The sequence below is a fragment of the Haliotis rufescens genome, unplaced genomic scaffold (genome assembly GCF_023055435.1).
Source record: "Haliotis rufescens isolate VD_foot unplaced genomic scaffold, xgHalRufe1.0.p SCAF_24, whole genome shotgun sequence".
NCBI lineage: Eukaryota > Metazoa > Mollusca > Gastropoda > Lepetellida > Haliotidae > Haliotis > Haliotis rufescens.
The window spans coordinates 2534343-2558958 of NW_025963935.1; the positions used below are offsets into that span (position 1 = coordinate 2534343).

The 24616-nt window shown below is 40.2% G+C and overlaps 1 protein-coding gene across 14 annotated transcripts in view; it reads left to right on the top strand.

The window, feature by feature from the left end:
* LOC124127574 (ankyrin repeat domain-containing protein 50-like) overlaps positions 1-23601 on the top strand; it is a 436330-nt gene extending 412729 nt beyond the window's left edge. For 11 of the 14 annotated variants that reach the window (XM_048401968.1, XM_048401971.1, XM_048401966.1 and 8 more), the window contains 3 exons: positions 21619-21678; positions 22119-22184; positions 22595-23601. In XM_048401968.1, the coding sequence (XP_048257925.1) occupies positions 21619-21678; positions 22119-22184; positions 22595-23460 (992 nt within the window). In that variant the 3' untranslated portion in view covers positions 23461-23601. Of the gene's footprint in view, positions 1-3409; positions 3917-14286; positions 14360-21618; positions 21679-22118; positions 22185-22594 lie in introns of those variants that run through there. The other 3 variants (XM_048401972.1, XM_048401963.1, XM_046490975.2) reach the window with 2 other exon arrangements.
* Positions 23602-24616: the final 1015 nt, after the last annotated feature.

Here is a 24616-nt window from a genome sequence, read left to right on the forward strand (position 1 = left end):
GGCTGCGATGTGCTGTGTGCGGGGAGCCACTGAGAAGTGTCAGTAAGCGTGAAGCAAGTGTGATGGCGAGAGTTTGGTTACATAGACTTGCGGCTAGTCTCCGTCACCAGATTCCAAGGCTGTGGTTTGAGATAACGCAACCCGCCCTTATCTCACCAGGTGTGAGGCCCACTTCTTGAGAGAATTCAACTAGTTTTGAACAGTTTTTCAATGATAAATATCATGACAAAAAATCTAGACTTTGTCGGATGTGTTGGCTGGACCCAAATGTCATGTAATTATATCTATGCAAAGTCTACCCTATGGCTTGCGTACGAAGATTGACCTCTATTGCCAGTGTCGTAACTTTAAGTATAATTTTAATTAATCAAACTGCACAGTTTCAAGGCAAATAAACCCTGCTATCAAGTCTCTTTATTTTTTTCGTTCTTAAACATATAAAGACACTCCCAACAATAATGACCTATATAAACAGAGGCCTATATAAACACTGAATGTAAATATCACATATTGCATTAATGCACACTTGTCATGGTGTGGCCATTGCCTCTTATTATGTTGCACTAATATTCTGCATTATGAATCTCTAATTATCGTGTGTATGACTGCACCGCCTCCAATACTGTCTGCTCGTCTGCGTTTCCTGCTAAAACTTCATCACTGCCGTTTGTTTCCCTAGTATCAATATTGCACGGTTAATGATGAACACTATAAATGTGTTTGGACTTTGCAAGTTCTACCCTGTACAATATGCTAATTGCATGTGCTACATTCAGAATCAGGATAGGAGAACACGACATGAGTGTAGATATTAGGGTTATAGAAAAATAGAAAACAAACATGAATTGAATCAAAGCTAGTAATATGTTTTCACAGCAATGACAACCGACTCATTTGTTATTGTTTTCAAGGAACAAGAGGTATTAGGTTACATAATTATAGTGGTATACGTGGTTCATGTTAAAGTGCTTTCAGAATGGAATGGAATGGTTGTATTGTGAGGTGATGAGCAACACGTTCAAGCAGTGCAGCACCGTGGCAGCCTGGGCTATAAATAGAAACACTGGTTTCGTATTCCAATGGATGGCATTACCAGTGTTGACACAAGAATCACAAGATATAACCATCAAAGCATGAAACAAATAAATCACTAAGGAAACAAGAGGTTGTATATGAATTTATGTCAAACATGTTAATCTAAACTATGATAGTATTTTGAAAACTAAAACCTACATCAGAATTGACAGTCAATAGTATGCCCACAGACGTTTGGCTACTCCAATGTTTTGCCATTGTTCTCTGTATATGACGACAGCGTCTCAGATGATTTACAACTGTTCTGTGTATATGACGACAGCTACACGCATGATTTGCCATTGTTCTGGGTATATGACGACAGATACTCCAGTGTTTTGTCATTGTTCTGTGTATATGACGACAGCTACTCCAGTGTTTTGCAATTGTTCTGTGTAGATGACGACAGCTACACGAATGATTTGCCATTGTTCTGGGTATATGACGCAGCTACTCCAATGATTTACCTTTGTTCTGTGCATATGACGACAGCTACTCCAATGTCTTGCTATTGTTCTGTGTATATGACGACAGCTACTCCCTTGTTTTGCCATTGTTCTGTGTATATGACGACAGCTATTGCGGTGTTTTGCCATGTTCTGTGTATATGACGACAGCTACTCCAAATTTTTGCCATTGATCTGTGTTCATGACAACAACTACTCCAATGTTTTGCCATTGTTCTGAGTATCTGACGACAGCTATTCAAATGCTTTGCCATTGTTCTGTGTATCTGACGACAGCTTCTCCAATGATTTGCCATTGTTCTGTGTATATGACGTTGGCTACCCCAATGCTTTACCATTGTTCTGTGTATATGACAACATCTACTTCAATGATTTGCCATTGTTCTGTGTATATGACAACATCTACTCCAATGATTTGCCATTCTTCTGTTTTATAACGACATCTACTCCAATGATTTGCCATTCTTCTGTTTTATGACGACAGCTACTCCAATGATTTGCCATTGTTCAGTGTATATGACGACAGCTACTCTAATTATTTGCCATTGTTCTGTGCTGATGACGACAGCTACTCGGGAATCGAATCCGGGTCTTCGGTCTGACGAGCAAACGCTTTAGGCACTCGGCTACCACTGAGCTACCCCTAGTTGGAGGTCAAATCAGGAATGTGTGAGGGTTGTTGTTGATGTCAAATGTGTCTTATACTAGAGTAGTTAGGCGTTTATCCAGGACTAAGTGAGTGTTGTTGATGTCAAATGTGTCTCGAACTGTAGTAGTTGGGGGTTTAGCCAGAAGTAAGTGAGTGAGTGTTGTTGTTTATGTCAAATGTGTCTCGAACTGCAGTAGTTAAGGGTAGGTCAATAGTAGATGTCCTGGATTATTTTCATTAAACCTAATGTTGAACACGTGAAATGAAAAGTGCCCACACCCTGTACCGAGTTTCGTACAGGTCACTCTGACATCGGCTAAACTTGTGAAGTCATCTGGCCAAAATCCATATTTTCTTGAAAAATCTGATGCCCATTAATGTTTCCACAAATAACTAATATGCTGATGTTTCGTTCTTGTTTAGTTTAAGAATTTTGATTTCTGTTTGATAAACAGGACAGAACTTGAAAGTGGCCATGTGTTGCCCATCACAGTTTGAATATTTCAAATCTTGAGGACAATCTGCACTTTCATGGTTGTCACCATAACGATGACAAGCCATGGGATGTGTGCAGGTTTTCGAACCATGTCCACTTTTTTGACATTTAAAGCATCAGAGTGTATAGGGGACATACACCTCAACTCCGATGTTGACATAACCAGCATTAATTGAATTGGGAACAGGTCAACGGGCAAAAAGTAAATAAATATGTGTTCGTTTGAACAGTAGTAGATTTATCATCCTTTCTGGTAAAACGTTTGACAGAATAAACTTGATTTTTGCCCCGGCAATATAGAGACTGCATGTGGCATAGAGACCTGGTTATCTGCTACGGGTGGATCAAAGGTATATGTTGTGCATTGGACATATAGACCTGGTTGTCTGCTACTGGTGGATCAAAGGTATATGTTGTACATTGGACATATAGACCTTGGTGTCAGGGATGGGTAATAAGTAAGTTCCGCAGCGTGAGACAAGTAGAAGTAATTTACGCACATTATTAATGTTAAGGGGTTAGATCGAGATTAGTTAAAATAAACAAGAAATCTTATATGTTTTCAAGTTACTTCAATAATAATAATACTCTCAACACGAGACTATTGTGGCAACATCTTTGGTATGAAACACGATACTCTGATGTGGTGCCAAATGTACGCACAGGAATTTTCTGTCAGAGCACGTGAGTCAGGCTAGGGTATATTTATCCAGCACCAACGCAGTCTCCTCATAACTGCGGAGAGCTGTACAACATCTCTACATGATGGAACTAACAAGCGTTGTATTCATCATTCTTGTGTCGTTGTGTGGTGTCAGAGACGTACATGCTGATACCAATTTGCCAGCCTTCTCTAGAAAACTAGACACGCCGGACAGAGAGATCAAAGCGTGGAAAGGCACAGTTGCTGATTTGGGGAACAAAATGAGAAACAACTTTAAGGTGCTGAAAGAAGAACTGACTAACACATTCATCCCTGCCTTGATAACGCCTCTAGTGAAGCAAGCGATTACTGGCATCCTAAAAGAAGAATACATTGGGAACATTGTCCGCGGACGTGTTCTTGATGTAGTTAACAGTCTTAAGTCCAGTTTTCATTATACAAAGACACAACTTCGATCAGTTAAACGCCAGTTAAGACAAGCAACACAGGAAAGAGACTCTTACAAAGAGAGTCTTGGCAAATTACGAGGCGAGCTGACCAAAGACTTTCAGGGAATACAGCAAAGGGTGAGTACAAGCACTCACACACTTTACACCTTCACCTATATCAGAGCCTGGTATTATTAATCAGAACCAGTCTATTTAATAAGCAAAGAGCCTATCACAAGGTGCTCTATTAATATTCATAAGCCTGTGTGTATTTGTTATCTATCACCTATTGTTGTCAATGTTAATCTGCTGCTTATCACACCATGTCATGCATATATATATCTCATCGCTCGGTTGTTGTCGCTTCAGCTTGATAACTGTGTTAGAATATACATCGAAACATCGCTACATGCAATAGACCAGAAGTTGTTATCCATAAATGTGTTCGTTTTCCATCGTAGAACAATGGATGATAATGAATTCCATATAAGGTAGTGCATATTACGATGGAGCTATGACTCACACTGACAGGAATGCTTGTAGTAGCAATGCATATGGTGTTGATGTAATGAAGCAAAGAAGTTGTCGACTGTTTTGAAAACATGTTTGGAAGGCAGCAGCTAGCCTGGCTTAATTCCATTTACTCAACAGGCTATTCAACAGACATTCAACAGGCTATTTAGCCGAGCAGTTACATGCCTTAAGATCATGCCGTTCTATTTTTCATTTGAAACCATGGGAAAAAAGAGTTAGCCGTATATACGGCATTAACACAGCAAATATACTCTCCCAAAAAAGAAACGCTCAGGTGAACTATAAAAGTTAAATTTAGTTCATGTAAATTGAAACTATGAAATAATTGTTTCCACCGCAAATCAACCAACCACCAAAACACACCACCTAATGAAACATGAACCCTAAACAGGCCATTTTTCAAATGCATGAAGTGGAAGGATTACAAAGCGTGATGCACGTTAACATTTGGGAAGTTCTGCTCCAAGATGAGGGATGTAAAGGGATGACACCATAGAACATAGCATTCAACTTTTTGTGTTTTTCCGAGTCAATCGATATGCCAAGATTGTGTGCCCCTTACGATGTCTGTAGACTCGGATTCATGACGCACATGGTTTACTGGGCATTTCAACATAGGGTTTACAGGGTATGTCAACATAGGGTTTACAGGGTTTGTCAGCATAGGGTTTAGTTGCCATGTCAACAAAGGGTTAACTGGACATGTAAACATCGGGTTTACAGGGCATGTCAACGTAGGGTTTACTGGGTATGTCAACATAGGGTTTACAGGCCATGTCAACATAGGGTTTACATGGTATGTCAAAATAGTGTTTACTGTGTATGTCAACATAGGGTTTACTGGGCATGTCAACATAGGGTTTACTGGGCATGTCAACATAGGTTTTATTGGGCATGTCAACATAGGATTTACTGGACATGTAGACATAGGGTTTACTAGGCATGTAGACATAGGGTTTACTGGGCATGTCAACATAGGTTTTACAGGGCATGTCAACATAAAGTTTACTGGGCATGTCAACGTAGGTTTTACTGGGCATGTCAACGTAGGTTTACTGGGTATGTCAACATAGGTTTTACTGGGCATGTAGACATAGGGTTTACTGGGCATGTAGACATAGGGTTTACTGGGCATGTAGACATGGGGCTTACTAGTTTACATACAATTAATTCCCTGTTTACGCTGCAATATCGATAAAAGAAACTACTCGAGAGTGTTTCAACATAACCACTCTTTAATGTCGATTCCAGATTAGAACAATGAGTGAGTGAGTGAGTATGGTTTTACGCCGCTTTTAGCAATATTCCAGCAATATCATGGCGGGGGACACCAGAAATGGGCTTCACACATTGTACCCATGTCGGGAATCAAACCCGGGTCTTCGGCGTGACGAGCGAACGCTTTAACCACTAGGCTACCCGACCGCCCCCCAGATTAGAACAAAAAGTTAAACCAGAAATGTGTACACGAAAGTGAGTGAGTGAGTGTGAAGCCAGCAACTAACAAAGAAATGTGCCATTCACAATTTCTATCAGGTTTAAAATCTGTAAAACATACTGCCAATTAGTTAGTGAGATACAAAATTCAATGGCAGTATACAATATCAAAGTAATAGCAATGGTAACAGCAACAAAGTCTAATAATAATATCCACGAAGCTGCAACAATGGCAGTAAAAAATATCAAATTGATGGCAATGGTAATAGCAATAAAGTCAGAGATAATAATATTTACCAAACTGCAACAATGGTCAAGCTTCCGAAATAGGTCCAAGCTGAAAATAGTGTATTCACACAACCGCTGGACTTGTAATGTGAGGTGAGAGAGGCGTGTTGTTTCCCACTCACTGAGTCTAAATACCTTCTAGAAAGTTCCTAACCATTTGGTGTTCGTCTAACGCTGTTCTAGAAGATTCCAGATTGTATCAGAAAGCATCAATATACAGTAATTTCCACACCGCTGCTAACATTATCTACTAATACATTCCTGACAACGGATTATTATTAAAACACAATGCTATGAATTTCTACTGAATCCTTACATAAATAATGTAACCAATTAACAACATTGCCATATAACAAAACCAATTAGAGGCCTTGCATCACCATCAACAACATTGCCACATATCACAACCATTTAGAGACCTTGCATCACCATTAACAACATTGCCATATCACACAACCAAAAAGAGACCTTGCATCACCATTAACAACATTGTCATGGAACACATTCTTATTACAGACCTTGCATCACCATTAACAACATTGCCATATAACACAACCAATTAGAGACCTTGCATCACCATTAACAACATTGCCATATAACACAACAAATAAGAGACCTTGCATCACCATTAAACAACATTGCCATATAACACAACCAATTACAGACATTGCATCACCATTAACAACATTGCCATATAACACAGTAAATTATAGACCTTGCATCACCATTAACAACATTGCCATATAACACAACCGATTAGAGACCATGCATCACCATTAACAACATTGCCATATAACACAACCGATTAGAGACCTTGCATCACCATTAACAGCATTGCCATATAACACAACCGATTAGAGACCTTGCATCACCATTAACAACATTGCCATATGACACAACCAATTAGAGAACTTGCATCACCATTAACAACATTGCTACATAACACAACCAATTAGAGACCTTGCATCACCATTAACAACATTGCCATGTAACACAACCAATTAGAGACCTTGCATCACCATTAACAACATTGCTATATAACACAACCAATTAGAGACCTTGCATCACCATTAACAACATTGCCATATGACACAACCAATTAGAGACCTTGCATCACCACGAATAGCATTGCCTTATAACACATCCAATTAGAGACGTTGCATCATCATTAACGAACATTGCCATATGACACAACCAATTAGATACCTTGCATCACCATTAACAACATTGCCATATAACACAACCAATTAGAGAACTTGCATCACCATTAACAACATTGCCACATAACACAACCAATTAGAGACCTTGCATCACCATTAACAACATTGCCATATGACACAACCAATTAGAGACCTTGCATCACCATTAAACAACATTGCCATATAACACAACCAATTAGAGACCTTGCATCACCATTAACAACATTGCCATATAACACAGTAAATTATAGACCTTGCATCACCATTAACAACATTGCCATATAACACAACCAATTAGAGACCTTGCATCACCATTAACAGCATTGCCAGATAACACAACCGATTAGAGACCTTGCATCACCATTAACAACATTGCCATATAACACAACCGATTAGAGACCTTCCATCACCATTAACAGCATTGCCATATAACACAACCAATTAGAGACCTTGCATCACCATTAACAACATTGCCATATAACACAACCGATTAGAGACCTTGCATCACCATTAACAACATTGCCATATAACACAACCGATTAGAGACCTTGCATCACCATTAACAACATTGCCATATGACACAACCAATTATAGACCTTGCATCACCATTAACAACATTGCCATATAACACAACCAATTAGAGACCTTGCATCACCATTAACAACATTGCCATATAACACAACCGATTAGAGACCTTGCATCACCATTAACAACATTGCCATATAACACAACCGATTAGAGACCTTGCATCACCATTAACAACATTGCCATATGACACAACCAATTATAGACCTTGCATCACCATTAACAACATTGCCATATAACACAACCAATTAGAGACCTTGCATCACCATTAACAACATTGCCACATAACACATCCAATTAGAGACCTTGCATCACCATTAACAACATTGCCATATGACACAACCAATTAGAGACCTTGCATCACCATTAACAACATTGCCACATAACACAACCAATTAGAGACCTTGCATCACCATTAACAACATTGCCATATGACACAACCAATTAGAGACCTTGCATCACCACGAATAGCATTGCCTTATAACACATCCAATTAGAGACCTTGCATCATCATTAACGAACATTGCCATATGACACAACCAATTAGATACCTTGCATCACCATTAACAACATTGCCATATAACACAACCAATTAGAGAACTTGCATCACCATTAACAACATTGCCATATAACACAACCAATTAGAGACCTTGCATCACCATTAACAACATTGCCATATGACACAACCAATTAGAGACCTTGCATCACCATTAAACAACATTGCCATATAACACAACCAATTAGAGACCTTGCATCACCATTAACAACATTGCCATATAACACAACCAATTAGAGACCTTGCATCACCACGAATAGCATTGCCTTATAACACAACCAATTAGAGACCTTGCATCACCATTAACAACATTGCCATATGACACAACCAATTAGAGACCTTGCATCACCATTAACAACATTGCCATATAACACAGTAAATTATAGACCTTGCATCACCATTAACAACATTGCCATATAACACAACCAATTAGAGACCTTGCATCACCATTAACAGCATTGCCATATAACACAACCGATTAGAGACCTTGCATCACCATTTACAACATTGCCATATAACACAACCGATTAGAGACCTTGCATCACCATTAACAGCATTGCCATATAACACAACCAATTAGAGACCTTGCATCACCATTAACAACATTGCCATATAACACAACCGATTAGAGACCTTGCATCACCATTAACAACATTGCCATATAACACAACCGATTAGAGACCTTGCATCACCATTAACAACATTGCCATATGACACAACCAATTATAGACCTTGCATCACCATTAACAACATTGCCATATAACACAACCAATTAGAGACCTTGCATCACCATTAACAACATTGCCACATAACACATCCAATTAGAGACCTTGCATCACCATTAACAACATTGCCATATGACACAACCAATTAGAGAACTTGCATCACCATTAACAACATTGCCATATGACACAACCAATTAGAGACCTTGCATCACCACGAATAGCATTGCCTTATAACACATCCAATTAGAGACGTTGCATCATCATTAACGAACATTGCCATATGACACAACCAATTAGATACCTTGCATCACCATTAACAACATTGCCATATAACACAACCAATTAGAGAACTTGCATCACCATTAACAACATTGCCACATAACACAACCAATTAGAGACCTTGCATCACCATTAACAACATTGCCATATGACACAACCAATTAGAGACGTTGCATCACCATTAAACAACATTGCCATATAACACAACCAATTAGAGACCTTGCATCACCATTAACAACATTGCCATATAACACAGTAAATTATAGACCTTGCATCACCATTAACAACATTGCCATATAACACAACCAATTAGAGACCTTGCATCACCATTAACAGCATTGCCAGATAACACAACCGATTAGAGACCTTGCATCACCATTAACAACATTGCCATATAACACAACCGATTAGAGACCTTGCATCACCATTAACAACATTGCCATATGACACAACCAATTAGAGGCCTTGCATCACCATTAAACAACATTGCCATATAACACAACCAATTAGAGACCTTGCATCACCATTAACAACATTGCCATATAACACAGTAAATTATAGACCTTGCATCACCATTAACAACATTGCCATATAACACAACCAATTAGAGACCTTGCATCACCATTAACAGCATTGCCAGATAACACAACCGATTAGAGACCTTGCATCACCATTAACAACATTGCCATATAACACAACCGATTAGAGACCTTGCATCACCATTAACAGCATTGCCATATAACACAACCAATTAGAGACCTTGCATCACCATTAACAACATTGCCATATAACACAACCGATTAGAGACCTTGCATCACCATTAACAACATTGCCATATTACACAACCGATTAGAGACCTTGCATCACCATTAACAACATTGCCATATGACACAACCAATTATAGACCTTGCATCACCATTAACAACATTGCCATATAACACAACCAATTAGAGACCTTGCATCACCATTAACAACATTGCCACATAACACATCCAATTAGAGACCTTGCATCACCATTAACAACATTGCCATATGACACAACCAATTAGAGACCTTGCATCACCATTAACAACATTGCCACATAACACAACCAATTATAGACCTTGCATCACCATTAACAACATTGTCATATGACACAACCAATTAGAGACCTTGCATCACCACGAATAGCATTGCCTTATAACACATCCAATTAGAGACCTTGCATCATCATTAACGAACATTGCCATATGACACAACCAATTAGATACCTTGCATCACCATTAACAACATTGCCATATAACACAACCAATTAGAGAACTTGCATCACCATTAACAACATTGCCACATAACACATCCAATTAGAGACCTTGCATCACCATTAACAACATTGCCATATGACACAACCAATTAGAGACCTTGCATCACCATTAACAACATTGCCACATAACACAACCAATTATAGACCTTGCATCACCATTAACAACATTGTCATATGACACAACCAATTAGAGACCTTGCATCACCACGAATAGCATTGCCTTATAACACATCCAATTAGAGACCTTGCATCATCATTAACGAACATTGCCATATGACACAACCAATTAGATACCTTGCATCACCATTAACAACATTGCCACATAACACAACCAATTAGAGAACTTGCATCACCATTAACAACATTGCCACATAACACAACCAATTAGAGACCTTGCATCACCACGAATAGCATTGCCTTATAACACAACCAATTTACAGACCTTGCATCACCATTAACAACATTGCCATATGACACAACCAATTAGAGACCTTGCATCACCATTAAACAACATTGCCATATAACACAACCAATTAGAGACCTTGCATCACCATTAACAACATTGCCATATGACACAACCAATTAGAGACCTTGCATCACCATTAACAACATTGCCATATAACACAGTAAATTATAGACCTTGCATCACCATTAACAACATTGCCATATAACACAACCAATTAGAGACCTTGCATCACCATTAACAGCATTGCCATATAACACAACCGATTAGAGACCTTGCATCACCATTTACAACATTGCCATATAACACAACCGATTAGAGACCTTGCATCACCATTAACAGCATTGCCATATAACACAACCAATTAGAGACCTTGCATCACCATTAACAACATTGCCATATAACACAACCGATTAGAGACCTTGCATCACCATTAACAACATTGCCATATAACACAACCGATTAGAGACCTTGCATCACCATTAACAACATTGCCATATGACACAACCAATTATAGACCTTGCATCACCATTAACAACATTGCCATATAACACAACCAATTAGAGACCTTGCATCACCATTAACAACATTGCCACATAACACATCCAATTAGAGACCTTGCATCACCATTAACAACATTGCCATATGACACAACCAATTAGAGAACTTGCATCACCATTAACAACATTGCCACATAACACAACCAATTAGAGACCTTGCATCACCACGAATAGCATTGCCTTATAACACATCCAATTAGAGACCTTGCATCATCATTAACGAACATTGCCATATGACACAACCAATTAGATACCTTGCATCACCATTAACAACATTGCCATATAACACAACCAATTAGAGAACTTGCATCACCATTAACAACATTGCCATATAACACAACCAATTAGAGACCTTGCATCACCATTAACAACATTGCCATATAACACAACCAATTAGAGACCTTGCATCACCACGAATAGCATTGCCTTATAACACAACCAATTAGAGACCTTGCATCACCATTAACAACATTGCCATATAACACAACAATTAGATACCTTGCATCACCATTAACAACATTGCCATATAACACAACCAATTAGAGACCTTGCATCACCATTAACAACATTGCCATATAACACAACCAATTAGAGACATTGCATCACAATAAACAACATTGCCATATAACAGAGCCAATTAGAGACATTGCATCACCATTAACAACATTGCCATATAACACAACCGATTAGAGACCTTGCATCACCATTAACAACATTGCGATATAACACAACCGATTAGAGACCTTGCATCACCATTAACAGCATTGTCATATAATACAACCAAATAGAGACATTGCATCACTATTAACAACATTGCCATATAACACAGTAAATTATAGACCTTGCATCACCATTAACAACATTGCCACATAACACAACCAATAAGAGACCTTGCATCACCATTAACAACATTGCCATATAACACAACCAATTAGGGACATTGCATCACCATTAACAACATTGCCATATAACACAACCAATTAGGGACATTGCATCATCATTAGCAACATTGCCATATAACACAGTAAATTATAGACCTTGCATCACCATTAACAACATTGCCATATAAAACAGTAAATTATAGACCTTGCATCACCATTAACAACATTGCCACATAACACAACCAATAAGAGACCTTGCATCACCATTAACATCATTGCCATATGACACAACCAATTAGAGACCTTGCATCACCATTGACAACATTGCCATATTACACAACCAATTAGAGACCTTGCATCACCATTAACAACATTGCCATATAACACAACCAATTAGAGACCTTGCATCACCATTAACAACATTGCCATATAACACAACCGATTAAAGACCTTGCATCACCATTAACAGAATTTCCATATGACACAACCAATTAGAGACCTTGCATCACCATTAACAACATTGCCACATAACACAACTAGAGACCTTGCATCACCATTAAAAACATTGCCATATAACACAACCGATTAGAGACATTGCATCACCATTAACAACATTGCCACATAACACATCCAATTACAGACCTTGCATCACCATTAACAGCATTGCCATATAACACAACTAGAGACCTTGCATCACCATTACCAACATTGCCACATAACACAACTAGAGACCTTGCATCACCATTAACAACATTGCCACATAACACAACTAATTAGAGACATTGCATTACCATTAACAACATTGCCACATAACACATCCAATTACAGACCTTGCATCACCATTAACAACATTACCATATAACACAACTAGAGACCTTGCATCACCATTAACAACATTGCCACATAACACAACTAGAGACCTTGCATCACCATTAACACCATTGCTACATAACACAACTAATTATAGACCTGCATCACCATTAACAACATTGCCACATAACACAGCCAATTATAGACCTTGCATCACCATTAACAACATTGCCATATAACACAACCAATAAGAGACCTTGCACCACCATTAACAACATTGCCACATAACACAACCAATTAGGGACCTTGCATCACCATTAACAACATTGCCATATAACACAACCAATTAGAGACCTTGCATCACCATTAACAACATTGCCATATAACACAACCAATTATAGACCTTGCATCACCATTAACAACATTGCCATATAACACAACCAATTAGGGACCTTGCATCACCATTAACAGCATTGCCATATAACACAACACATTAGAGACCTTGCATCACCGTTAACAACATTGCCATATAACACAACCAATTAGAGACCTATTTTACTACTATTTGTATTAAAAGGATAGTTCCGGATATCATATCTGTACCTGTAAGAACACAACACATTATCATACAGGTTAAGTGGTACTTGATGTAAATATGTGCGACATTTTAAAAAAATCCATGTAACAACACAACATACTCAACTGGTCGGGAATCGTGACATGGGTGACGCCGTGATATTGCTGGAATATTGCTAAAATCGGCGTTAAACCTCACTCACTCACTCCCAGTTCTGCTGATTTCGTCATAAAATTGTCTTTGTGTTTGTGTTATTGGTTTGAGTTTGTCGATAAATTGATCTACCAGACTAATGTGAGCTTTCATCATTACAGATACAGGAACTTGAGAAACGTGATGGGCTGCGTGAGGAACACATCCAAGACTTGACGGAACAAAAACAGAAAGGTTGGATTTCTATAATCTGTTGGCAACATTGTAAGCTGTCTTTATCATGAGCATGTGATGATTCAAGGTGTTTGCCAAAAGAGTCAAATAAGGGAATTGTGTCGAACATCATTTTTGTGTCAAATTTGGAAATGTCCTCCACATGTTTACCATTAAGCTTTTTGAAAGCTAAAACCCTAATCAAACAACAACAAGAGTCAGACTATGGTCTTTGAAATCTTGGCAGAAAGAGCGTGCTTGATTGCACCTCGTAAGTTATATATAGTCAAATATAAACAACAAAGGCTGGAGCTGATCAAATATAGACATGATACACCAGCCCTGTGTTTCTAATGGCGTCGGGAAGCGTCATTACCACTTCTAACACTGTACAGTAGACATGATACACCAGCCGTGTGTTTCTAATGGCGTCGGGAAGCGTCATTACCACTTCTAACACTGTACAGTAGACATGATACACCAGCCCTGTGTTTCTGATGGCGTCGGCAAGTGTCATTAACACTTCTAACACTGTACAGTAGACATGATACACCAGCCCTGTGTTTAAAAGGCAGCCAGAAGCGTCATTAACACTTCTAACACTGTACAGTAGACATGATACACCAGTCCTGTGTTTCTAATGGCGTCGGAAAGCGTCATTAACACTTCTAACACTGTACAGTAGACATGATACACCAGTCCTGTGTTTCTAATGGCGTCGGAAAGCGTCATTAACACTTCTAACACTGTACAGTAGACATGATACACCAGCCCTGTGTTTAAAAGGCAGCCAGAAGCGTCATTAACACTTCTAACACTGTAAAGTTGACATGATACACCAGTCCTGTGTTTCTAATGGCGTCGGAAAGCGTCATTAACACTTCTAACACTGTACAGTAGACATGATACACCAGTCCTGTGTTTCTAATGGCGTCGGAAAGCGTCATTAACACTTCTAACACTGTACAGTAGACATGATACACCAGCCCTGTGTTTAAAAGGCAGCCAGAAGCGTCATTAACACTTCTAACACTGTACAGTAGACATGATACACCAGTCCTGTGTTTCTAATGGCGTCGGAAAGCGTAATTAACACTTCTAACACTGTACAGTAGACATGATACACCAGTCCTGTGTTTCTAATGGCGTCGGAAAGCGTCATTAACACTTCTAACACTGTACAGTAGACATGATACACCAGCCCTGTGTTTAAAAGGCAGCCAAAAGCGTCATTAACACTTCTAACACTGTACAGTAGACATGATACACCAGTCCTGTGTTTCTAATGGCGTCGGAAAGCGTCATTAACACTTCTAACACTGTACAGTAGACATGATACACCAGTCCTGTGTTTCTGATGGCGTCGGGAAGCGTTATTAACACTTCTAACACTGCACAGTTGACATGATACACGAGCCTTGCGTTTCTAATGGCGTTAGGAAGCGTCATTGACACTTTTAACACTATACAGTAGATATGATACACCAACCGTGTGTTTCTAATGGCGGCGACAAGTGTCGTTAACACGTCTAACACTGTACAGTAGACATGATACACCAGCCCTGTGTTTCTGATGGCGTCGGGACGCGTCATAAACACTTCTAACACTGAACAGTTGACATGATACACAAGCCCTGTGTTTCTAAGGGCGGCGGCAAGCGTCATTAACACGTCTTACACTATACAGTAGACACGTACCACAAGCCCTGTGTTTCTGATGGCGTCGGGAAGCGTCATTAACACTTCCAACACTGTACTGTAGACATGATACACCAGTCCTGTGTTTCTAATAGCAGTGGGAAGTGTCAGTAACACTTCTAACACTGTACAGTAGACATGATACACCAGTCCTGTGTTTCTAATGCCGGGAGGTAGTGTCATTACCACTTCCAACACTGTACAATAAACATGATACACGAGCCTTGTGTTTCTAATGGCGTCGGGACGCGTCATACACATTTCTAACACTGAACAGTAGACATGTTACACAAGCCCTGTGTTTCTGATGGCGTCGGGACGCGTCATAAACACTTCCAACACTGTAAAGTTGACATGATACACAAGCCCTGTGTTTCTAATGGCGACGGGGAGCGTCATTAACACTTCTAGCACTGTACTGTAGACATGATACACCAGTCCTGTGTTTCTAATAGCAGTGGGAAGTGTCAGTAACCCTTCTAACACTGTAAAGTTGACATGATACACCAGTCCTGTGTTTCTAATAGCAGTGGGAAGTGTCAGTAACACTTCTAACACTGTAAAGTTGACATGATACACAAGCCCTGTGTTTCTAATGGCGACGGGGAGCGTCATTAACACTTCTAACACTGCACAGTTGACATGATACACCAGCCCTGTGTTTCTAATGGCGACGGGGAGCGTCATTAACACTTCTAACACTGTACAGTAGACATGATACACCAGCCCAGTGTTTCTCATGGCGTTAGGCAGCGTCATTAACACTTCTAACACTCTAAAAAGACATGATACACCAGCCCTGTATTTCTAATGGCGGCGGGAAGCGTCATTACCACTTCCAACACTGTACTGTAGATATGATACACGAGCCTTGTGTTTCTAATGGCGTTGGGAAGCGTCATTAACACTTTTAGCACTGTACAGTAGACATGATACACCAGCCCTGTGTTTCTAATGGCAGCGGGAAGCGTCATTAACACTTCTAACAATACACAGTAGACATGATACACCAGCCCTGTGTTTCTAATGGCAGCGGGAAGCGTCATTAACACTTTTAATGGCAGTTGTCCCATGGAGAATTAGGATATAGACACACAAAATTTGTTTTACACTAGGCCTAGTTGCATAGAATTTGGAGTTGATTTGGTTTGCCATTTATATAGACAATTTGCTAAAAGGTGACATTTATCACCAAATACATTGAGCTTAAAAGCGCCCGAATAGTACGAATAATTAATTTAACACTGGAATACAGTCGTAGGCGTAGATGTCAGTAGTTGTGTCACCAAACCAGAACGAACGTTTTTATGTGTGTAGGGAAGTTGTCGAATGAAAAACGTTCCACTCATGCGCAGTTCTTTATTACGGTCGAAGCCGAACGCTGTCTGCAGATCAGTATTTTCTTACACAGACAACACAGTGGCAGTGGAACCCCCCTTGTCGAAACATTAAAGTGTAAAAATATTTTGAAGCATTAATGAAAATATTATCAATTGATTATTAATCCAACCTTAAACTGATAAAGGTGCCTGACATATCTGTGAAAGGTATCTTTGTACGACACGCGAAGCTAGTGAGTGAGTGCGTATGCTTTTAGCATTATTCAAGCAATATCACGGCGAAGCAAGCGAAGTAACAAGAATCTGTGACAAGTCATAGACGGAATTGATCAGCAAATATCCTTCCGCCGCACATGTGGTGGGTGAATTGGTTTTAACGCCGCTTTGAACATTATTCTAGTTATATCACGGTGTGTCAGCTAAATGTGGGAGGAAAGCCCTAAGTGATGCAGGTCTCAGACGTCTACCTCTTCGGTGAAACCCACGAGCACGGGTATGGTGCTGACAAACCTAGAAACATGATCGGGACGAACAGGGATTCGAACCCACAATTGCGGCGCCCTATAGACGACTGGGCCACCCGTGTACTGCCGCCCGGGACAGACAGACAGACAGACAGACAGACAGACACGGTTGACCAAGTCGTTTTAGGCGGCACAATTCGCCGTGCAGAGTTGTGTGCCCTAGGCGTGCAAGAAATCTATAATCGAATCCCAGCACTGTGCAATATTTCGTATTTTCCTCCTACATAAAGCTGACACACCGTGGTGTAACCAACATACTGTTAAAAGCGGCGCAAAATAATAGTCATTCAGGATATCCTTTTTGACGATCCTTTATTGATAAATTACTAGTATATCAGATAACTAACAATCTTTAAACCCACAGATTTAGTTCCTACTTATCGGAATTAAGTATGCACATGTGTTATTGCTGTGACTGAGTTAAATACCTGGGCGCAGCCATCTACAATCAAATTTCATGTTCAGTAAAAATTTTGAAAAGAAGCAATACGAAATGTAACAGCGACAAGGCAACACGTACTTCATCACTTTGTCAGCGGCCGACATGTTTTACAAATACAACATTCAAAATGGTGGCTACCGTCGCGATAGCTTCGATGCTATGTTTGCTTGTGATAAGGTTGAGGAACTGGTCAGTAGTTCTGGTAATTTTCCGATCAAAACACAAACATGAGTTCATGGTCTGATGGTTCTTAACAAACCAAAATGATGTCTCAGGGCAAGGGCTAGGCAAGTTGGACTCAACCAGTTTAAATATATGTTCCCATGGTAAAGGGAGAAGAGTAGGCTTGCAGTCAATAGATCGAGTCGTTACAGTCAATAGATCGAGTCGTTACAGTTAATGATGTCATGAGCATCGATCCATGCTGAAGACATACTTAATTCGTAGGGCACGAACGCCCGAATCGAACAATTTTGTGACTGTTGTCGCATGGTTGGTTTGGTTCGTTTGTTGTTAAACGCCGCGCTCAGCAATATTCCAGCTAAATGACGGCAGTCTGTAAATAATCGAGTCTGGACCAGACAATCCAGTGATTAATATCATGAACATCGATCCATGCAATTGGGATCGATGACATGCATCAACCAAGTAACGGAGCCTGACCACCCGGCCTCGCTTCTTACGACAAGCATAGTCGCCTCTTACGCCAAGCATGGGTTGCTCGAGACCTTATTCTACTCCGGATCTTCACGCGGAAACAATGCTTTGTTTTGCAGGATAAAGTATAGTCGGTGCCTTTGATCTTTTAGCGAAGCATCTTAGAATAAAAATAAAGACATATTTTACGCACGACGAGGAGGTAGATTTCTTTAAGCAATGAATTAGACTTATTTTTTAGGACGTAAATGGTGGGTAAGTTTTCAGTTTGTACTTCAGAATTTTGTTAGAAAATTAAATGTCACAGACATTGTAAATATAGTAAGATTTATGTACAACAGAATACATTTTGAAGGTATCAGGTGCTTGCTTCACACAATGTTAACACCCAAACGTTTGTTTAGCCTGTCACCGGGGATAAACAAACGTCTGCATGTAAACATTCATACCTCGTTTCAACTGCAAAGCTTGTTTGTTCTATTTAAATCAGTAATACATCCCCACTACAGACCAGGGCCAAATGTATCAGCCTCATTATTTTTACACTCAGCTTTGTTCTAATCCGGAATATCTTATGTGGAACAAATGTATTTTTGCAGGGCACCAACATTGGTTTTTGAAGGATTGCAAAGAAAATGTAGAATATATAAGGGCAAATGTGCACGATTCTCATTGTATTATGTCTAAGTTAGAACGGACGTTAAATGCGAAAACAATTTGGCGCTTGTCACACTGGCAATCGGCTTTTCAGTCTTAATTACTTAATAGGGCCACGTGTTTATACCCTTCTTTACACAAACAAACACTGTATCAAACATCTTGTAGTGCCGGCGACAGATGACGTGTTGGGTGTACTGCCGCCATTGCTCGGAATGCTGAATTATGACAGTGTTGCAAAGAGTTTTCCTGACACTGAATAACCACTGTGTTGCACACGCGCTGAGTCATGTAGACCTGTTGCACTTTTACATTCATTGCATCATCATGAAAAGTTTATAACTGAAATATTATTCTGTAGCATTTCGTATATCGACGTTTGTAATACTGTATAGCCCGAGACACCAATCGTCGTAAAATGCACCAGTTTCAGAGTCTAGTTAAGAGAGTATTTGTATCGGGGAGGATGGGGACTAAAACATCAAGCAAAGTCACTCGGAACACAAATAATTTACGATAGGTCGCAGCACTCTACATTTAGTAGCCTGTTATCATCAATTGGCAAAAAGCAATATGGATACAGAGAAACCATCAAGAAAGTTGTCGATTTGACGATGTATCCACAGACATTGAAATGCACGAAAAATATTTTTTCCTCAAGAATTTCACTGGTGGGCGTCATATCCTGGTCAAAATATAGTTATAACGATGTGCATTGATTCTCACTGACAACAAATACCTGAGTATAATTTAAATATACAGTAATAACATAGCAGGCAATGAAAATTAGAAAACAATGTTCAGTATTTGATCTGTATGTAATATGTAGATTTGCTATGCACAGTATTGATACTCAAACAACAACTTGTTATTGTTATTGATATTGTTCAACAACGCGCCAACTTGCGGGGACCGTTCCATTGTCATAAAAATTCAACCCACAACTAAAGAAGTCAGACTAAAATAATAATCATTCCATAATTGGGAATTAAGAGTAGGTAGCTGATGAAATACCATGTTGTAATGTTCCAATATGATAAATGCACATATTCTGTGTTTCAGTTTATTTGAGATCTGGTCTTTCTTCTGTGTACAGCAATATAAACTCACATGTTTAGTACTTAGTCCTCATAATTGTAACATATAAAACCCTTAAAACGACATATGTTTACTAGCCTAGTCGTTATGATATCTGAACTATTGGGATGTTTGGCAAGGACTATAGGACGAGTGCCAATTTCTATCGCTGGTGGAGTAATGTTCATTTATGTTGTGTGGTGTATGATTATATTATTATGACAACAAAATAACAATCTATTCAGTTTCTGCAACTTCAACCAAGAGAAGAGATATATCTCAGCAGGTAGCACAGAGGCAGTGTGCAGCTTAGGTTTATTCAGGGAGTGTTTTTCCAGCAATCTAAACCTAATAAATATAAGCGATTTTCAAAATTTGTCATTCACCATGCTACGGTATATTAATCAGGGTTAGAAACTAACAGTTTTTGTCCACTAGTCCTTATAATGATAACATATAGCCAAACCCTTAAAATGGGTCAATTTCTGCTACTCCTTAGAATACCTTTACCATTGGGCAGTTTGGTAAGGACTACAGGACTAGTGCCGATTTCTAACGCTGTTAACAATACCTCTACTACAGCAAATGTATTATAAATCAAGTTTATCAGTGAATAAATTTGAAAGTCACACATTTATTGAAGGAAAAAGCTTTTCGTAGGCCAGTAGCTGTAATGTTTACTTGCAATATATAGTTTTCTGAACAGCATATATGGGGGTGGTGTGTAGCCTAGTGGGTAAAGCATTCGCTATTCACGAGGTAGATTCCCTTGCATGGCTACAATGTGTGAAGCCCATGTCTAGTGTTCCCCGCCCAGATATTGCTGGAATATTGCTAAGAACCTGTAAAACCCAACCCAACTGAACAGTATATGTTGTGTTTCAGCCTCGAGCGACCCGAGTCACGGAGAAAGGGCTGCACAGATGACGACAGTGACGACCCATGGTAGGTGGGAGAACCCAGCAGGTGGTAGATACTGTCACTGTCCAACTTTGTAAGAGATGAGGTCACATCAACAGTTCACTCCAAAAACCTCCATATGAACAGTCTCTACAATAACAAGCTGATAAATGTAGTCTCTTATTATCCTGATAATTTGAAACAAGTCAATTGTATTGGCAGTACCACCTTAAGGCTCAATCCAACACAGACGCGCGGCTCAGATGAACAGCAATCTCAATGTTTGTGTTGTATATTCATGATAGTCGTTTGAGTGATTTATTAGTTGCTAGATTACCTTATAATTATTCCTCTACTAAGATGAATGGTTTTGAAATTGTATTCATCAGTCAAAATTTTAAAATCCTAAACTTTGTGGAATATCTGGTATGTATAATGCTTATTTAGTTTGTATTGTTTTCTGAACAGCATGTTCTGTGTTTCAGCCTCGAGCGACCAGAGTCGGACCACGAGGACACCAGTGACGACCACAAAAAAGCCTGCTACACAGGGTAGGTGTGAGAACCCAGCAGGTAGAAAGCCCACACTTTAATCCCCCCAACAATTAACAAGCTGGGGTTTAGACCCGTGGGCGTTCTGACTTGCTTCTTGCATGTAATCGTATCCCAGTTATGTCGATCGGTGCTCATGTTGTCAACCACTGGATTGTCTGTCTTTATCAGACTCTGCCATCTTATTGCAAACAAACAGACTGACAAACTCCAATGTCATGTCTTATAAGATCTATCTAATATTTGATTACATGAACCAGCTGTCGTCCTTCCCCTTGATCGTTGTGTTGTCAGCCATGTTGGAAGTGGTTGATGACGTACCGTGTCACGTGTCACCACGTTGAGGTGTGAACCATGTAGATGTATGACGAAGATGTCTGGAAGTGTAGAGAGTTTACTTTGTGTTACAGCGACTCCATCACCAGCAGACTGCGAGGACCTCCATAATGCCAGCGGGGACGGGGACCTGGAGGAGGTGAAGCGGGTCCTGTCGCGGGGCGTCGACGTCAATTGTAGGGTAGGGGGAAGCAGGACACCGGTGGAGTTTGTGCTGTCTCTGAACGTGGTGGACATCGACAGTAGAGGAGGAGGGAGCTGGACACCGGTGATGAGGGCAGCATACAGGGGACACAGAGACGTGGTGGAGCTCCTGGTGAATAAAGGGGCCGATGTGTCACTGGTGGACAAGGACGGTGACAACATCCTTCACCTCGCCTGTATTAGAGGACACTTGGAGATAGTGAAGTTTGTGCTGTCTCTGAACGTGGTGGACATCAACAGTAGAGGAGGAGGGAGCTGGACACCGGTGATGAGGGCAACAAACAGGGGACACAGATACGTGGTGGAGCTCCTGGTGAGTAAAGGGGCCGATGTGTCACTGGTGGACGGGGACGGTAACAACATCCTTCACCTCGCCTGTAGTCAGGGACACTTGGAGACGGTGGAGTTTGTGCTGTCTCTGAACGTGGTGGACATCAACAGTAGAGGAGGGTGGAGCCTGACACCGGTGATGAGGGCAGCACGGAATGGACACACAGACGTGGTGGAGCTCCTGGTGAGTAAAGGGGCCGATGTGTCACTGGTGGACGAGGACGGTTACAACATCCTTCACCTCGCCTGTATTGAGGGACACTTGGAGACGGTGGAGTTTGTGCTGTCTCTGAACGTGGTGGACATCGACGCCAGAAACAACGACGGGGAGACGGCGGCCGACATGGCGAGATCCTGGGGACATACGCGAGTGGCGAATCTCCTCGTGTCCCGCGGCGCTCAGTGACGTCAGTGTTGTGTTTGTGTAGACGGTGGGGGTGATGTGACATTGACGTGGTGTGCCGTTCACATCGTCGTGTGTAGATATGTCTTTATTTGCGTGAAACTGTTTGTTGTTTTTGGAAATGAATAAAACTTGTAAAACGTTTGTGAGACATGTTGTCATTTGTTGTGTTTGGAACTTTGCATCATCAGGTAAGAGAATTGTTAACTGAGTGTAAATAGAGATGATGTGTGATTAGTATGTAAGCACCGCACCTCGTGATATGTTTGTGCATGTCGTCATATATTTCTGTGTTAGTTTTGCGCCATAAGTTTATAATTAATCGTGAAAAACACAAAAAAACCATGTTTGTTTACATCTCGCTGCACTCGGTGACCTCAGACCGAGCCGAGGTTCGCCCAGCTGACGTGGTGCCAAATGTACAATGGCAGTGACGTCATACTGTCCATGACGTCACGGCATTCCAGCTTAGGGTAAACACTGAAGCTGCTGGCAGTTTTCTCTGCTAAATACGATATATCGGTAATTCCCAGGGCGACACAATGCTGGCTTCACGGCATATGCAAGTACAGCACAGGCCTCATGTGGGCGATATAGTTTAACAAAGAAAAAGTATACATCTGTTTCTATAGAGATGGGTTGCATATTATTGCTGCTAAAATTTAAAAAGAAATATTTCTGATTGGCGAGATATTTATTTTCTCTCTCCCATTTCACCATTTCAATCAAGCTACTTCCCAGCGCGTGACACCTTCTTTACACTCTCGTCTCACGACTGACCAGATTCCCAGATGAATTCAGAGCTGTAGATAGGGTTTTGGTTATTTGTTGTTTTTCACCCAGGGGCAGGATGCCAGAGGGACATATATGTCCCTCCTTTTCAAACCTCACTTGGAAGTCGAATAAAATTCAAAATACATCAGACACGCAGATACACTTCACAGTTTTGTATACTCTGAGAAATTTCCTGTTCTGTGATATCATCCACTGGCATCTTAGTGATCACAGGTATCTGTCTTTTGTCAAACCACCACAGATCAATCCAAAACGTCGCTGATAACCCTAGAATCGTTTAGAATGTTTTGGAAAATACGCAAACACGAACTCCGAAGTGAACTTTCCGCCATAATAGATAGACTTAGTGTTTACAAAGTCACGT